Here is an 18,015-nt window from a genome sequence, read left to right as displayed (position 1 = left end):
GATGATTATATAGGGAAAGATTGAAGCATACACACATTCAAACAGACATATATAGGCAGAAAGGCGGACAGAGAAACAGATAATTAAGAACCTAAACAGATACTTCGTGTTATTTTCTTATTCCTATTTTCTAGTCATCGTTCAGGGTCCAGAGGAAAGCTTTTGACACAGGGAAGTGGACACCCGCATCACCAGTGTCCTGACCACGCGGAGGACCTTCACGCTGGAGTCCTTTACACTCGCTGACGGCCGGTGTTCAGTCAGCCGCGGCAAACATTCCGTCTGACCTTCATCGATTCGCAGTACGGAGGCGAAGAGCGCAGTGCTCACGAGCCTCTGATGACTGGCGGTGAGATAGAGGGTGTGGGCGTGTGTGTGTGTGTGTGTGAGGCTCCGCGCGGCGACTACTCGTACACTCAGGCTATTGAGAAATTTGCGGACAGAGTGAATAAATCATTAGAGCTCGTTCAGCCACCAAGGAGGCGGAGAGGGGGAAGGAGGGAGGGAAGGGCCGGGGCGGGGAACACACGTCATCTTTACATCAATCTGTTCAACACTCGCAGGATTATTGCTTTGTAAAATAGATATATATGTTTATTTACAGCTATCTCATGTATGTAATTTCTTATAACAAAATTACTAATGGCATATCCTAGTTATACAGAATATGTTAATATATATATATATATATATATATATATATATATATATATATATATATATATATATATATATATATATATATATATATATATATATATCTGTATATATATTTATATATGAATTGGAGCGTACGGCATTAGGGAAACTGCCGCGTCATAATCACCACGCACACAGGTGTATACACCACCACCACACAGAGGAGCACTAAGTCTTTGGCATTTGCTTGATGAGTCCTTGCTGCACGAGGGCGTGTCGTTCCCTGGAGCCACGCACACAGCCGGTGGAAGGGCCGTCACCACCGCCATCGTCACCGCCGCCGCCGCCGCGTGCAGGCCAGGCAGCCGTGAGTCGCGGGCGGCGCGGCGTGCCGGATCGGTGGTCGCTTCGTGTTCACTGTAAGGTATTGTAAGGGTTTTACGCCGCGGCCTCGCTCCGCGTCACTGGGCTGCAGCCTGCCGGGGTCCGCCTGCCGCCGCACAGGCCAGGGAGAGCCACACTTTTCCTTCGGTGTGTCCGGGATAACTGCAGCGAGGAAATTTAGCCGCGTGAAAATAGAGCCGAACACGAGCACTCGCCCTCGCCGGCACGACACACGTGTAGCTGTAGTCGTGCGTCACCCAGCACACAATATCGTGGGTGTAAAAAGTGTATGAAAAAAGGCGTGCCCCCTAAAATACTCAAAAGGTTGGCTGGAGAATAAACTGAAATTGGAAACTAACAAATTTGACATATGAGACAAATTTGACCAGACACGGTTGCCACCTTGATCTTGTCTGCTGCCAGTGGATGATACGGCACCAGACTCTTCATCTAACACGATAATCTCCTTGTTCCAGGCACGACAAGAGCAGAAGCACAACAAGTTACTCTCCCGTGAATGTCTCTTGCAGTAATTGTCAAGATACATCACACTGATATGCCATTCATTCTTATCAGGGAACAGCTTCACGTTCCATCGTCCAGCAAGGCGCCGACACGCTCAAGCATCCAGCAGTGTCTCGTCAAACTGGTCTTATTGTAGTGACAGACTCTATCCATTTTCGCCCAAGAGGAGGTGATAATATCCAAGACAATGGCGTTTAATACTTTAGTTCACCATATAGGAGTGAGTAGTGGGCTTTTTTTTCATATTTGTTTCCTTTTTTATGCCCTTGAACTGACTCCTTTGCTGTAAAAAAAAAAAAATAAATAAATAAAAAAAAAAAAACAGCGAAAAGATGCACAATAAAAACAAAACAAAAAAAAACATACTATGACAGTTTGTGCAGACGATTCAAGCAGAGCCAAAAACAACAAGCTGATCGAAAAATGATTCCTTTAATTAAAAACATATATCTCAAAGCTGAAAAGTCAAAATGATTCACGTCACAGAAACTTATAACGCCAAATTTCGCGCGTTCCAAGAGTCAGGACGAACACTTTCTGCTGAGGACTTGATCTCCAAATTGGCAGTTCCTTTCCTTCTTTTATGATCCGCCTCGTGTCCGCCGGTGCGTCAGGTGCTGCTGAAGGCCATAACTGTGCTGGCGTCTGTCGTGAAGGCCGCGGCGGGCTGAGAGGGGGGCGTGCGAGGGCGGGTACGTGCTGGAGGGGGCTTGGATTGTCCGGGCCACTCACCACTGCAGACGCGGCGCGGAAGGGAGCGAGAGAAGGGTCCAGCATGGTACTCCTGCAACCCTCCCTCGCCCTCCCGCGTGAGACATGACCCGCTGTGAGAAACCTGCCGGGCGTGAGGTGTACTGGAGGGGTCTGGAGGAGGAGGAGAAAGCCAGGAGGGGCGTGTGGGGATCCTGGTACTGAAGGAGGGGGGGGAGGCGCGTCGAGAGGAAAGGAAGGGAGAGTTGACGGGGAAGAGTGTTATTGGGGAAAAAGGAGGAGCGAGTGTTTGAAAGGGGAGGTGGGGCGTGATGGAGGAGGGACAATATTTGGGCGAGAGTGGATGGGGTCAATGCGGAGGAAAAGAGGGAGAGTCTGTGCCGCCGCGGGAGAGACAGACAGATAGACAGCAAGACAGACGACAGAGGGAGAGAGAGACCGAGACAGAGAGAGTTACAAAGAGATGAGAAAGGAAGAGTGTGCTACCAAGGGGGATACACAGACAGACAGACAGAAAGATAGAGAGACGACAGACAGAGGGAGAGAGAGACAGAGACAGAGACAGAGAGAGGCAAAATTACAAAGAGATGAGAGAGGAAGAGTGTGCTACCAAAGGGGATACACAGAGAGACAGACAGATAGATAGATATACGTGAGAGAGAGAGAGAGACCGAGACAGATAGAAAGAAAGGTAGACAGAGAGAGTTACAAAGAGATGAGAGAATGAGAGTCTATGCTGCCGACGGAAATAGACATGCAAATAGACAGAGATAGATAGACGAGAAAGAGAGAAATAGACAGACACAGAGAGTTCCATATAGACAGGCAGATGGATACAGACAGACGAGAGGGAGAGAGGGAGCAAGACAGACAGAGACAGACAGAGTAACAGAGATGACAACGCCCCCTACAGAGACCCCCTTAACCAGACCCTTGAGAACCCTATAACCAACGGAGAAAGAGCGGTGTAGGGGCGGACGAGGAGGCGAGGGAGTCGAGAGCTGCCCGTTGATGAGAGACTGCATAGAAAACACCGCTAACGACGCTACAGGACCCGGGACGAAGAGAAATTGATCGGGGACTTATTTTATTTGTCTCACCTAAGAGTTCAGTGCTGGATGTCTCTTTCCCTTCACTCATGCAAGGTCTGGGTTTGAGGACATGATTCAGAAAGGAAAATAGTGATAACGATTCTTATACGTCTTTAGAAACTGATTCGGACTTCTTGAAAACACCTCACGTATCGAATTCAACGCTGGATGTCTCAACCTTTCTGTCTCTCTTCACACGTGCAAGATTTGAGCTCAAGAACATGAATCAGAAAGAAACAATAGCGATAGTGACTGCTTTATACCTCTCTAGAAGCTGATATGGAATTTTTATGTTTTTTTTTTCATTCATTGAGTTCAAATTCAGATCTCTCTTTCTTTCTCTTTCTCTTCACTCATGCAAGGTCTGAGTTTGACGACATGATTCAGAAAAGGAAAATAGTGATAACGATTCTTATACGTCTTTAGAAACTGATTTGGACTTCTTGTAAACACCTCATCCATGGAATTCAACGCTGGATGTCTCTCTCTCCCTTTCTGTCTCCCTTCACACGTGCAAGATTTGAGCTCAAGAACATGAATTAGGAAGAAACAATAGCGATAGTGACTGCTTTATACCTCTCTCGAAGCTGATATGGAATTTTTATGTTTTTTTTTCATTCATTGAGTTCAAATTCATGTCTCTTTTTCTTTCTCTTTCTCTCCACCCACGTATGAACCAAAGGAATATGGTGATAGTAACTTTTTTCTACGTCTTATACCTCGAGTTAAGCGTTGGCTATCTCTTTCTCTCTCTTTTTCTTTATCTTTCTTCGCACACTCAAAAAATAGTGACCAAAGAAACAAACAAACAAACAAAAAACAGTGATAGTACTGCATCTCTACATCTCATCTCTGGAGTTCAATACAGGATCTCTTAATTTCTCTTTCTTTTCACACACTCAAAATATAAGTTCAACGACATAAACCAAAGAAAAAACAGCGATAGTGACTGCTTCTCTACTCCTCAGTCCTCAAGTTCAACGCTGCATCTCTCTACCCCCGCGTGAGGTTGGAGGTTCCTCGGTCCACGCTTGCGTAGTACATCCCCCAGCACGTACACACACGCTTCCCTGCCTCACCGTGTCACCCCACCGTCGCCGTCCCTTCCCAGTTCCCACCCACTCACTCACTCACCCTTCCGCCCCTCGCGCTCCCTCCCGTCCCTCGCGCTTCCTCGCGCCCCTCGCGCTCCCTCCCGCCCGCAGCGTTCCCAGCAAGTTGGAATCAGCCTTGGCAATCTGAAGACCACAACACCATAAACTCTTTTCAGGCTAAGTTTGTGTTGCCGGCGGAGTGCGTGGAAGCGTAGCGGCATAGCGGGGTACGAAGGTTCGAATCTACGCCACCAAGGGAATCCAGGACGCTTTAAAAACTGACCCCCCCGGAATAAAGTCAGGGTAAAGGAGTGTTGGGGAGGCCGCCGCTGCATCCCTAGAGCCTCGTGTCCCTCCTGTGCCGATTAAAGTGGCCCCGACCGGCCCCGACAAAGCCCAGCCTGGATAAACTTCGGCTTGTAGAGCTTGGCCCAGCCCGATGTCCATTACTTGATGGTGGAGAGAGAGAGAGAGAGAGAGAGAGAGAGAGAGAGAGAGAGAGAGAGAGAGAGAGAGAATGTGTGTGTGTGTGTGTGTGTGTGTGTGTGTGTGTGTGTGTGTAGAGGTGAATATGCTAAAACGTACATTTGCTTAAGTAGACACGAAACAACAATTACGTGTGTGCGTGTGTGTGTGTGTGTGTGTGCATGTGTGAGAGAGAGAGAGAGAGAGAGAGAGAGAGAGAGAGAGAGAGAGAGAGAGAGAGAGAGAGAGAGAGAGAGAGAGAAGCCAACCCCCTCTTTTTGTCTCCAGCAAGTCGTCTTTCAAAATCAAAAGTCGAGAGCCTCTTCGCGTGTCCTCCTCCTCCTCCTCCTCCTCCTCCTCCTCCTCCACGACGCATTACCAACTTACATGCCATTGAGCGTCACTTAATGAGAGATTTCCGACGTTGCTGAGGATCCCGAGGCATTCATTACGGTGTCCAAACTTCGGTGATCGCTTCGGACTGATTTTACGGACCAAGCTGCAGACCTCTAGACTTATGTGCAAAGTTCAAAACCCGACGGCACTGCGCGGGGTTACAGATCGTCTTGTCGTGAGAGCAACTGGTAATAGTCGTCCGTATTGTAACTGTCACGCCCTTTATATAATCTTTTGTTTGTCTGTCGCTCTTTCTCTTATCACACTTCTAATATATGCCTTTTGTCTCTCGTTTTCTCTCTCGGTAGATTGCGTCTCGTGGCTTTTTCCGACAAGACGAAGAAAAAGATAATGTATAGTTTTCCTTCACTTTATCTCTTATCACACTCCTAATATATGCCTTTTCTCTCTCGTTTTCTCTCTCGGTAGGTTGCGTCTCGTGGCCTTATCCGACAAGACGAGGAATAAGACAATCAATGGTTTTCCTTCACTATACTTACGTTGTTGGTATTGTAAGTAACGTATTCCTCTTACAGGCCTTTCCTTTTCTCTCTTTCTCTCTCAGCAAGTTACATCTCGCTGTCTGATCGTGCAAGAGTAACAAGACAATGAATGGTTCTCCTTCACTATTTCAGCTGCATTTGTTTTCCATTTCGGGAGTATGGAAGAGGCTTTAAGTGCGGCTCCATCTCGGCGTGCGTCAGATCCGTCAAGAGCATAAACCTAACAATGCCTGGCTCGCGATGCACTCAAGGGGGGATCAACGTCACGGTAACATCATGAAGGTCACATAGGGGCTACGATTCCTCTGTCTCAGTATTGTGGAAGAGGCCGAAGTGACGAACAGAACAAGCGGCAAGTCGAACCAACAGTCTCAGCAGCTCTCCTTCCGTTAACAGACTGCCCAGACCCAAACAAAGAACTCCTCGTGTCCGCTAAAGAGGACATCCACGCTCCATCGATGTAACCCAACCGCCACGGCAGCTCTCCACCCGTTAACAGACCTCCGCGCCACACCAAACGACCAACCGCGGCTCCAGAACTCCCGATGTCCGCTAAAAAGACAGTCATGCGAACTCCCGGTGTCCGCTTAGAAGACATCCACGCTACGTCGAGGGAACCCAATAATCCCAGCAGCCTTCCTCGTACTAGCAAACCACCGCTCTCCACCAAACGCCTCGCCCGGCCTCAGAACACCCGGCGTCCGCTAAGAAGACACTCATGCCTCTTCATTGACCCCGGGCATTACGACCAAGAGTTTCCGGCCGTGATCGCACTTCTCACAGAGGCTTAAGAGCTTTCGGTCAGGCGCCAAAGTTTCCAATCCTCGCTCAAGCCTTTGCGGACCCCAACTAGGCGGCCGAGGTCGAGGCGCCCCTCACCCCACGAGCCTCAAGGCGTGTCCGGGCGGCGGGGCGTCCCTCAGACCTTGGTGACGGGCACGTGGCGCACCGAGTAGGCGTGGTAGCCGTAGTCGTCCGCCATGATGTGCCTGGTGGCGGCGGCGTGGTCATCCGTGGGCCAGGGCGCGAGGGGACCAGGAGGCCACCCGCGACCCATCAGCTTGTCCCTCTGCCGCTGACGACGGTACCTGGCGAGACACGGGGAGGGGGTGAGGGGAGGGGGGAATTTTTTTTTTTTTTCATTTTTTTTTTTACAGCAGAGAGGTCAGTTGAAGGGCATAAAAAAGGAAACAAATGTGAAATAAAAGCCCGCTACTTCCTGCTCCTAAAAAGAGTTTGAGGAGTGGCCGAAAGATAGGTCAGTTTCGGGAGGAGAGGTGTCCTGATAGATAAATAGAGATAGATAGAGAGACCAGGTAGACTAGATTAGATAGATTACATTATATTAGAGATAGACAGATGAATAAAGAGACAAAAGACAAATAAAACGAACTGAATAGAACCAAAACAACTGGGAACAACATGAAACTAAAAAGCAACCACTCATCCTCCTTCATCCACCTGAAGAGCAACCACTCATCCACCTTCATCCACCTAAAGAGCATCCAATCCTCCTTCATCCACCTAAAGAGCAACCACTCATCCACCTTCATCCACCTAAAGAGCATCCAATCATCCTCCTTCATCCACCTAAAGAGCAACCAATCATCCACTTTCATCCACCTAAAGACCAACTAATCATCCATTTTCAAGGAGCGTAAGCAACAGAAGCCCCGAAGTCTTCCTGAAACTATATTTAGCATTAGTTAGACCTCATCTTGACTATGCGGTTCAGTTCTGGTCACCCTACTATAGAATGGATATCAAAATGTTAGAATCGGTGCAGAGGAGGATGACTAAGATGATTCAGGGGTTGAGAAATTTGGCATACGAGGAAAGACTCAAACAGTTAAACTTGCATTCTCTAGAAAGGCGAAGGGTGCGTGGAGACATGATCGAGGTTTATAAATGGATGAAGGGCTTTAATAAGGGAGACATTCATAAGGTTTTGTTGGTAAGAGAACCGGGTAGGACACGAAGTAATGGGTTTAAACTGGATAAATTCAGACTCAACAGGGACATAGGCAAAAATTGGTTTACTAACAGGGTGGTGGATGAGTGGAATAGGCTTAGCAGTCATGTGGTGAGTGCCAATACAATTGTCACATTCAAAAATAGACTAGATAAATTCATGGACAGCGATATTAGGTGGGGTTAGATACACGGGAGCTTAGGGTCAAAGGAGCTGCCTCGTACAGGCCTACCAGCCTCTTGTAGACTCCTGCGTTCTCATGTTCTTATGTTCTTATGTTCTTAAAGACCAACTAATCATCCACCTTCATTCATCTAAAGAGCAACCAGTCATCCACCTTCATCCACTTAAAGAGCATCCACTCATCCACCTTCACCCACGTAAAGAGCAACCAGTCACCCTCTTTCACCCATCTAAAAAGCAACCAATCATCCTCCTTCATCCACACAAAAAGCAAACCAGTCATCCACCTAAAGAGTAACCAGTCATCCACCTTCATCCACCCAAAGAGTAACCAATCATCCACCTTCATCCACCTAAAGAGAATCTAATCATCCACCTTCAATCACCTAAAGAGCAACCACTCATCCACCTTCATCCACCTAAAGTTCAACCAATCATCCACCTTCATCCACCCAAAGAGCAACCACTCATCCACCTTCACCCATCTAAAGAGCAACCAATCATCCACCTTCATCCACCTAAAGAGCAACCAGTCATCCACCTTCATCCACCCAAAGAGCAACCAGTCATCCACCTTCATCCACCCAAAGAGCAACCAGTCATCCACCTTCACCCACCGGAAGAGCAACCACTCATCCACCTGCATCCATCTAAAGAGCAACCAGTCATCCACCTTCATCCACCCAAAGAGCAACCAGTCATCCACCTTCATCCACCCAAAGAGCAACCAGTCATCCACCTTCATCCACTCAAAGAGCAACCAGTCATCCACCTTCATCCACTCAAAGAGCAACCAGTCATCCACCTTCATCCACCTAAAGAGCAACCACTCATCCGCCTTCATCCATCTAAAGAGCAACCAATCATCCACCTTCATCCACCCAAAAAGCATCCAATCATCCACTTTCATTCACCCAAAGAACATTTAATCATCCACCTTCATCCATCTAAAGAGAAACTAGTCATTCACCTTCATCCACCCAAAGAGTAACCAATCATCCACCTTCATCCACCCAAAGAACAACCACTCATCCTCCTTCACCCATCTAGAAAGCATCCAATCATCCACCTTCATCCACCCAAAGAACAACCACTCATCCTCCTTCAGCCATCTAAAAAGCATCCAATCATCCACCTTCATCCACCCAAAGATCAACCAATCATCCACCTTCATCCACCTTTCACCCACCTGCAGAGGATGAGGGAGAGCATGAGGAGCAGCACGAAGGAGACGCAGACGGCGACGATGCCCAAAACAACCTGAAGGCGGTCCACGCAGTCCAGCTCCCCCGTCGTGAGTCTGAGAGGAGAGAAAAGGTCGTTGAGTGAGACTGTCCCTCTGGTGTCCGTGTGGTACAGGACTAAAGACCGTGAACGGGAATGGAAAAAGGAATTGAAGGAAGGGAAGGGAGTGTCAAATCAGAGTGTTCCGTATGTGTTTGTAGAGTGATAAAGGGGTTTGTTGAGTGAGATTGTCCCTCTGGTGTCTTTCGCGTGGTACAGGACAAAAGATCGTGTAAGGGAACGGAAAAAAGGACTTGAAGGAAGGGAAGGGGGTAAGGGAGAGTGTTCTGTTTGTGATTGTAGAGTGATGAAGGGAAACAAAGGATAGTATAAGGGAAAGGAAAGAAACTGAAGGAAGAGAAAGAGTGTGTTCTCGTTGTGGTAAAGAAAGGCAAATGATCGTGTAAGGGAATGGAAAAAAGGACTTGAAGGAAGGGAAAGGAGGTAAGGGAGAGTGTTCCGTTTGTGATTGTAGAGTGATGAAGGGAAACAAAGGATAGTGTGAGGGAAAGGAAAGAAGCTGAAGGAAGAGAAAGAGTGTGTTCCTGTTGTGGTAGAGGAAGGCAAAGGATCGTAGGAGTAAGAGAAAGGAAAATAACTGGATAAATGGAAGGAATTGTAAAGTGATTATATTCCGTTTGTTAAATACGGGACAAGTAAAAAGGGTTCATAGAAGGCTCGTAAGGGGCGGGTTCTGTCTGGCTTACTAAATATTGTTGGAACTAATCTCATTCCCGATGCATAAATTAAATACTTATAAAAACTAACTAGCATTTTCTATGTTTATTACCGTACATATTTTTTTTTCATTTTTATTTCTGGTATTGTTGGAACCGATCTCTTTCCCTTTTCCTCTGATGTATAAAATAAACACTCATAAATAACAACCAACCAACCAACCAGATTTTTCTCTTCCAGTTTATTTCATGTTTTTTTTTTCTTTTCCTTTTTTTTCACTGTACAAGCTCGGGCCGCAGTCATCATTAATATTTCACAGCCTCTCGCAACCAAGCACCTTCAATACTGCTGTGGGCTGTGTTGGGCTTTGGGCTGTGGATTGTGGTGGGCTGTGGACTGTATTGGGCTGTGGATAGTGATGGGCTGTGGACTGTATTGGGCTGTGGACTGTATTGGGCTGTGGGCTGTATTGGGCTGTAGATTGTGGTGGGCTGTGGACTGTATTGGGCTGTGGGGTGTGTTGCGCAGTGTTGTGTTAGACTGAACCGCTCAAGCCTCATCTGTCTGTCTGTCTGTCTATCTGTCTGTTAGTCCGTCCAACACTGCCACACAGCACTTAACAGCCTTGCCTTGATGCTGTGTAAGTGTGTATGAGCTGTTCCTTTCCTTGTGTTTGCTATGTGTAAGTAAGTGTGTGTATGTGGGCTTCTGTGTATGTCTGTGTATATATATATATATATATATATATATATGTGTGTGTGTGTGTGTGTGTGTGTGTGTGTGTGTGTGTGTGTTTTCATCTCCTTACTCACAGCTATATTTTATTACTTCATGATACACACACACACACACACACACACACACACACACACACACTTCCCTCCCCCTAGTCAGCGGAACACTATCAATTTCACACTTTTATCTACTGAACGTAATGATTTGATTGTCCTGTACATATATTTCCTTTTAGGGAGGGAGGGAGGGAGGGGTAAGGGAGAGAGAGAGAGAGAGAGAGAGAGAGAGAGAGAGAGAGAGAGAGAGAGAGAGAGAGAGAGAGAGAGAGAGAGACGGATACAGACAGACAGACACAGACAGAGGTAGAAACAAACACAGACAGACAGAAAAACAGACACATCGGATATAAAACAAAAAAAAAAGATGAAGAGGAAAAGAACGAGAAAAAGAATAAGAGCAAGAAGAACAACGATAACAAAAACAAGACCAAAAACAAAAAGAAAACAAAAACAAAAGAAAAAGATGGTATACGATTTGATGAGAAGAACAACAAGATCAAGTACAAAACAAAAACACGTTGGTATACGATTTGATGATATAACTAAGCACAACAAAACAAAAGAAAAAAAAAGAAAGAAAATAGCAACGAAGGAATCTAAATATTACACCTGAAGGTCACTCTTAATAATACAGGTAACAATGTGATACTTTTACTTTCTTTTTCTTTTCTTTCTTTCTTTCTTTTTTTTGCACCTGAAACTTAAGACGACGAAAGAAAAAGGAAGAAAAAGTTTGAGAGAATTTGTAAGTTTGGGAGACGAAAGGGAGAAAGAAAGAAAGAAAGAAAGGAAAATAGACAAAGAAAAATAGGAAAGGAAGAGAGAAATCAAGAAAGAAAGGAAGAAAGAATGAAAGAAAAGAAGGAAGAAAGGAAGAAAGAAAAAAGAAAGAAAGAAAGAAAAGAGGAAGAAAAACATAACCAATCAAAGAAAAAAAAAAAGAAAGGAACGAAAGAAAGAAAAAAAAAAAGAATGGCGTCGATTTCATAAACAATAACATTAAAGTAAACGAAAAAGGAAGAGATGATGAGAGGAATCGAAGGAGAAAGGGGAGTCCTAGTCGAAGTCGAAGTCGAAGAGGTCGGAGTCGAAGTCGAAAAAGTCGTAGTCGAAGTCGGAGTCGAGGTCGAAGAAGTCGTAGTCGAAGTCGGAGTCGAAGTCGAAGAAGTCGTAGTCGAAGTCGAAGTCGAGGTCGAAGAAGTCGTAGTCGAACTCGGAGTCGAAGTCGAGGTCGAAGAAGTCGTAGTCGAAGTCGGAGTCGAAGTCGGAGTCGAAGTCGAAAAAGTCGTAGTCGAAGTCGGAGTCGAAGTCGAAAAAGTCGTAGTCGAAGTCGGAGTCGAAGTCGAAGAAGTCGTAGTCGAAGTCGAAGTCGAAATCGAAGAAGTCGAAGTCGAAGTCGAGGTCGAGGTCGAAGAAGTCGGAGGCGAAGTCGAAGGAGGAGGTCGAGTCTGAGAGGGCGAGGCGAAGTTGTAAAGATCGATAGGAATACTCGTGATGGAATGCTGCGAGGAACAAGAGACCGCCATGGACAGGAGGACCTTGGACCAGCGTGACCAGACTATCGTACTCAAGACATCATCGTATCTCTCGGTTCCTTTGTCGGTATTACAAGCAACGTTGCCAGATTGTCGTACTCAGCCTCCTATGTTTGCCGATTTCCGACCCCAAAACTGCCTCCTCGACCCCAATAACTGCCTTCATATATAGTTATCGTTAAAATGGTTAATTATTGGTGTTTTTTTGGCACTATGGCTCAGAAACCGGTAAATACGAGGCTCTGAGTACGATAATCTGGCAACTGTGATTACAATACACATTTGCTTCCCACATCACTTATTTCTAGAGGTCAAAGAGGGGCTCAGTCAGATTCTTATGATTGTTTCTTCAGGTTCATGGTACAGAAGAAGGGTCACGCTACCACCAGGGTCAAAAACTACTCCTGGAAATGCCCACAACTCCTACGAAAGCCTTGTCAAATATGTGTTCTTGGGGGGTCAGTCAGGTTCTAATAAGTGTTTCTTCAGGTTCACGGTACAGAAGAAGGGTCACACTACCACTAGGATCATAAAACCACTGCTGAAAATGCCCACAACTCCTACGGAAGCCTTGTCAAATATGCGTTCTTGGGGGGTCAGTCAGGTTCTAATAAGTGTTTCTTCAGGTTCACGGTACAGAAGAAGGGTCACACTACCACCAGGGTCAAAAACTACTCCTGGAAATGCCCACAACAACTCTTACGAAAGCCTTGTCAAATATGTGCTCTTGGGGGGTCAGTCAGGTTCTTATGATTGTTTCTTCAGGTTCACGGTACAGAAGAAGGGTCACACTACCACCAGGGTCATAAAACCACTCCTGGAAATGCTCACAACTCCTACGAAAGCCTTGTCAAATATGTGTTGTTGGACGAGGAAATATCATATAATACGAACCAGGGAGGTATTACAAGACATTTCGTTGTCAAAATACACATATTTGACAAGGCTTTCGTAGGAGTTGTGGGCATTTTCAGCAGTAGTTTTATGACCCTGGTGGTAGTTTGACCTTTACTCTGTGCCATGAACCTGAAGAAACACTCATTAGAACCCGACTGACCCCCTCTTTGACCTTTAAAAATAGCTGATGTGAGAAGCCAAAGTATCTTATAATACCGACTGGCTGACCCATAACAGTTGCCAAAGAACATCAAGAATTACCGATCTTAACAATAACTACAAAGGCATAACGTTATCGGTGTGGGTACGATAGTTTATTGGTCTGAAACCGGAAAAAACAATATGCTGAGTACGAGACTTTGGTAACCTTGCTTTGGACACAGAGGCGAAGACAGACGTGGATATAGACTCCCTCATTCCCCGTCCCTGTTGAATACGTGTTACCGTGTGGCGCGGAACTAAACTCAAGGCCTGATGTACGACAATTTGATAACCAAGGCCTGAAGTACGACAATTCAAGGCCTGAAGTACGACAATTTGATAACCTTGCTTTGGACACAGAGGCGAAGAGAGACGTGGAAATAGACTCCCTCATTCCCCGTCCCTGTTGAATACGTGTTACCGTGTGGCGATGAACTCAAGGACTGAAGGATGGACCATAACAGAGAAGGGAATCATCAATGGAGGCTTAGTTATGTATGAATGAGAGGGAGGTGTTGATGTAGTACGGGGAATGTTCTTGTTCTAGCCCTTCTTTTTTTTTGGAAGTTGTTGTTGATGAGGATGTATTAATTTTTTTTACAGCAGAGGAGACAATGCAAGGGCGTAAAAAAAATAACAATAATGAAGAAAAAAAAAACGCTACTTACTGCTCCTGTTGTGTTCGGGTGATAATGTGACAAACTTCTAAGGACACCGATTGGTATTGATTTAGCGAAGTGCAATAAGAGTCGTTGAGTTGGTGTTCTTTTTTTTGTGGGTGGGTGTGAGTGAGGTGAGTTGAGTGTGCAGAAGACGCTTGTGTGTGAGGCGAGGAAGAGAAAAAGATAAATGATTGTTGGTGTGTGATGGATCGTGTGGATTTGTTTGATGAATGACGATAAACACACACACACACACACACACACACACACACACACACACACACACACGAACCATATGAGGGATGAGAAGGAAAAGAAGGAAGGGAGGAAGGAAGGAAAGAAAGGAAGGGAGAGAGGAAGGAAGGGAGGAAGGTAAGGAAGGGAAGGATGAGAAAGAAGAGAATGAAGGAAGGGAGGAAGGAAAGAAAGGAAGGGAGGAAAGGAAGGAAGGGAGGAAGGTAAGGAAGGGAAGGATGAGAAACAAGAGAATGAAGGAAAGAAAGGAAGGGAGGAAAGGAAGGAAGGGAGGAAGGTAAGGAAGGGAAGGATGAGAAAGAAGAGAATGAAGGAAGGGAGGAAGGAAAGGAAGGAAGGGAGGAAGGTAAGGAAGGGAAGGATGAGAAAGAAGAGAATGAAGGAAGGGAGGAAGGAAAGGAAGGAAGGGAGGAAGGTAAGGAAGGGAAGGATGAGAAAGAAGAGAATGAAGGAAGGGAGGAAGGAAAGAAAGGAAGGGAGGAAAGGAAGGAAGGGAGGAAGGTAAGGAAGGGAAGGATGAGAAACAAGAGAATGAAGGAAAGAAAGGAAGGGAGGAAAGGTAGGAAGGGAGGAAGGTAAGGAAGGGAAGGATGAGAAAGAAGAGAAGGAAGAAAGGGAGGAAGGAAAGAAAGGAAGGGAGGAAAGGAAGGGAGGAAGGTAAGGAAGGGAAGGATGAGGAAGAAGAGAATGAAGGAAGGGAGGAAGGAAAGGAAGGAAGGGAGGAATGGGAAGAAAAAAAAGAAAAAAAGAAAAGTACACAAGACATACATGAACTAGACTCCTTCAGGTAAAAAAAAAATACAACCAGGTAAGAACAGACAGGTAAGAACACACACACACACACACACACACACACACACACACACACACACACACACACATAAGCACCCCTCTCCACCAGCCCCACACACCCACTTTCCCGCCTTTCTCTCCCATTCCACTCCCCACTCCCTTCCCTCCCTCCCTCCACACACTCCTATGGGTCATTACCGCGCCCCAGCACCATCAGGAAACAAAGTAGCCGCTGTAATGATGATGAATCCCTCCCTCGGCGCCTCTTCCTCACCGTTCCGCCTTGCCTAACGCCCACTACCGCCGAGCTCGTCAACAGGTGGCGCTCGCTTGCCCCTCCTCCAGCGTTGCCAGATTATCGTATCCACCACATTGTATTTATCATTTTTAAGCATCAAACTCTCGTACCTGCACAAATAACGATAGAAAATTAAAGTTACCGTTAAAGCTCTTATTTATTGATGCCTTTTCTTCCTTTTTGCCATAGTTATCGGTCCGAAAGTACGAAAATGCAATGCGATGAGTACGATAATTTGGTAACGCTGCCCTCCTCCTCCTCCCCAACGCTTTGCACTGACCAAGAGTTATGCCGTCATTGAAGCGTGTCGGATACCTTCAGTAGTCTTGTGAGAGGCTTCCATGGTCTCTCGAAGTACGTTTTTTTTTTTTTTTACAACTAAGGAGACAGCTCAAGGGCACAAAAATAGGAAACAATAATAAAATAAAAAGCCCGCTACTCGCTGCTCCTAAAAAGAATCAAAAGAGGTGGCCGAAAGAGAGGTCAAGAGTGCATACGTTAAGCGGACTAATTCGGCGATCTTTTTTTTTCAGACAGTGAAGGAAATAGATTTAGAAACAAAACCAAAAAACTAAAAAGCCCATTAAGTACCACTCGTATAAAACATAACAGAGAGGCCAGAAGAGAGGGGCACGAGGGAGGCACACCGACCTATCTCTTTCCGGGAGCTGCTTTTCTTCATTCCAATAGAAGTAGAAAAATAATACATCGTTTAATAGTGAAAATACAAACTGAGACAAATGCACTGATGTAAACAACGTACGTAACAGTGGTCGGAAAACAAGTCAAGTCATATCTCTCTGGGAGCTGGTTTTCTTCATTCTAATTTGAGAAGAAAAAAATATCACTTCGCTTTATATAGTGAAGATAATTATACACTGAGTCGAATGCATTAATATAAACAAGGTCCGTAATATTAGTTGCAAGACAAGCCAAATTACACGTCCCTGGGAGCTAGTTTTCTTCATTCTAATTTGAGAAGAAAAAAATATCACATCGCTTTATATAGTGAAGATAATTATACACTGAGTCGAATGCATTAATATAAACAACGTCCGTAATATAGTGGTCGATGCAAGTCAAATTATATATCCCTGGGAGCTAGTTTTCTTCATTCTAATTTGATAAGAAAAAAATATCGTTTTATATAGTGAAGATAATTATACACAGAGTCCAATGCATTAATATAAACAACGTCCGTAATATACTGGTCGAGACAAGTCAAATTATATATCCCTGGGAGCCAGTTTTCTTCATTTTAATTTGAAAAGAAAAAACATATCACATCGCTTTATACAGTGGAGATAATTATACACAGAGTCCAATGCATTAATATAAACAACGTCCGTAATATAGTGGTCGATGCAAGTCAAATTATATATCCCTGGGAGCCAGTTTTCTTCATTTTAATTTGAGAAGAAAAAAACATATCACATCGCTTTATACAGTGGAGATAATTATACACAGAGTCCAACGCATTAATATAAACAACGTCCGTAATATATTGGTCGAGACAAGTCAAATTATATATCCCTGGGAGCTAGTTTTCTTCATTTTAATTTGAAAAGAAAAAACATAACACATCGCTTTATACAGTGGAGATAATTATACACAGAGTCCAACGCATTAATGTAAACAGCGAATATAAGTCTGCTAGTGCCGGTGCCGGGATACACGTGCAGTTTCGGGTCATAACTCAGGGCAGGGCGTGTGGGAGGCTTATCCTGGTGACGGGGACGTATTTTTTAGCGCGCAATCACTGAAATAAGTCCCGCTGGATGGCCATTACTCTTCCTGATCAAGTTGTGTGTGAGGCACGGAAGCGAGGGGAGGGTGGAAGCGAGAGGAAATTTAGACCCATGAAACGATAGAAAGGTGAAAGGAAGATGACAGTTTGAAGAGAAAGAAAGATGGAAGCGAGAGGATATTTAGACCCATGAAACGATAGAAAAGTGAAAGGAAGATAACAGTTTGAGGAGGAAGAAAATCAAAGCTGCTTCTGAGTGTTCCAATTACAGAGATGAAAGAATGAAGACACATAGGAGGCAGAGGAAGAAGCCGAAGAGAATAACCAACCTTATTTCGCGCTTAAGTCACAGGAAGGGGGGTGGAAGCGAGAGGATATTTAGACCCATGAAACGATAAAAATGTGAAATGAAGAAAACAGTTTGAGGAGAAAGAAAGGAGGAAGCGAGAGGATATTTAGACCCATGAAACGATAAAAAGGTGAAATGAAGAAAACAGTTTGAGGAGAAAGAAAGGAGGAAGCGAGAGGATATTTAGACCCATGAAACGATAAAAAGGTGAAATGAAGAAAACAGTTTGAGGAGAAAGAAAGGAGGAAGCGAGAGGATATTTAGACCCATGAAACGATAAAAAGGTGAAATGAAGAAAACAGTTTGAGGAGAAAGAAAGGAGGAAGCGAGAGGATATTTAGACCCATGAAACGATGAAAAGTGAAATGAAGATGACAGTTTGAAGAGAAAGAAAGATGGAACCGAGAGGATATTTAGACCCATGAAACGATAAAAAGGTGAAAGGAAGATAACAGTTTGAAGAGAAAGAAAGGAGGAAGCGAGAGGATATTTAGACCCATGAAACGATAAAAATGTGAAAGCAAGATAACAGTTTGAAGAGAAAGAAAAGTGGAAGCGAG

The 18,015-nt window shown here is 45.0% G+C and overlaps 1 protein-coding gene across 2 annotated transcripts in view; it reads right to left on the bottom strand.

Moving 5' to 3' along the window:
• Positions 1–5,244: 5,244 nt before the first annotated feature.
• LOC127002165 (chondroadherin-like) overlaps positions 5,245–18,015 on the bottom strand; it is a 122,541-nt gene continuing 109,770 nt past the window's right edge. For both annotated transcript variants that reach the window (XM_050867827.1, XM_050867826.1), the window contains exons 3-4: positions 9,153–9,263; positions 5,245–6,896 (exon numbers count right to left, since the gene is read on the bottom strand). In XM_050867827.1, coding sequence (XP_050723784.1) covers positions 6,728–6,896; positions 9,153–9,263 — 280 coding nt within the window. In that variant the 3' untranslated portion in view covers positions 5,245–6,727. The remainder of the gene's footprint in view (positions 6,897–9,152; positions 9,264–18,015) is intronic.

Source organism: Eriocheir sinensis, chromosome 22 (genome assembly GCF_024679095.1).
Source record: "Eriocheir sinensis breed Jianghai 21 chromosome 22, ASM2467909v1, whole genome shotgun sequence".
Lineage (NCBI taxonomy): Eukaryota > Metazoa > Arthropoda > Malacostraca > Decapoda > Varunidae > Eriocheir > Eriocheir sinensis.
This window is presented reverse-complemented; position numbering and strand designations above follow the sequence as displayed.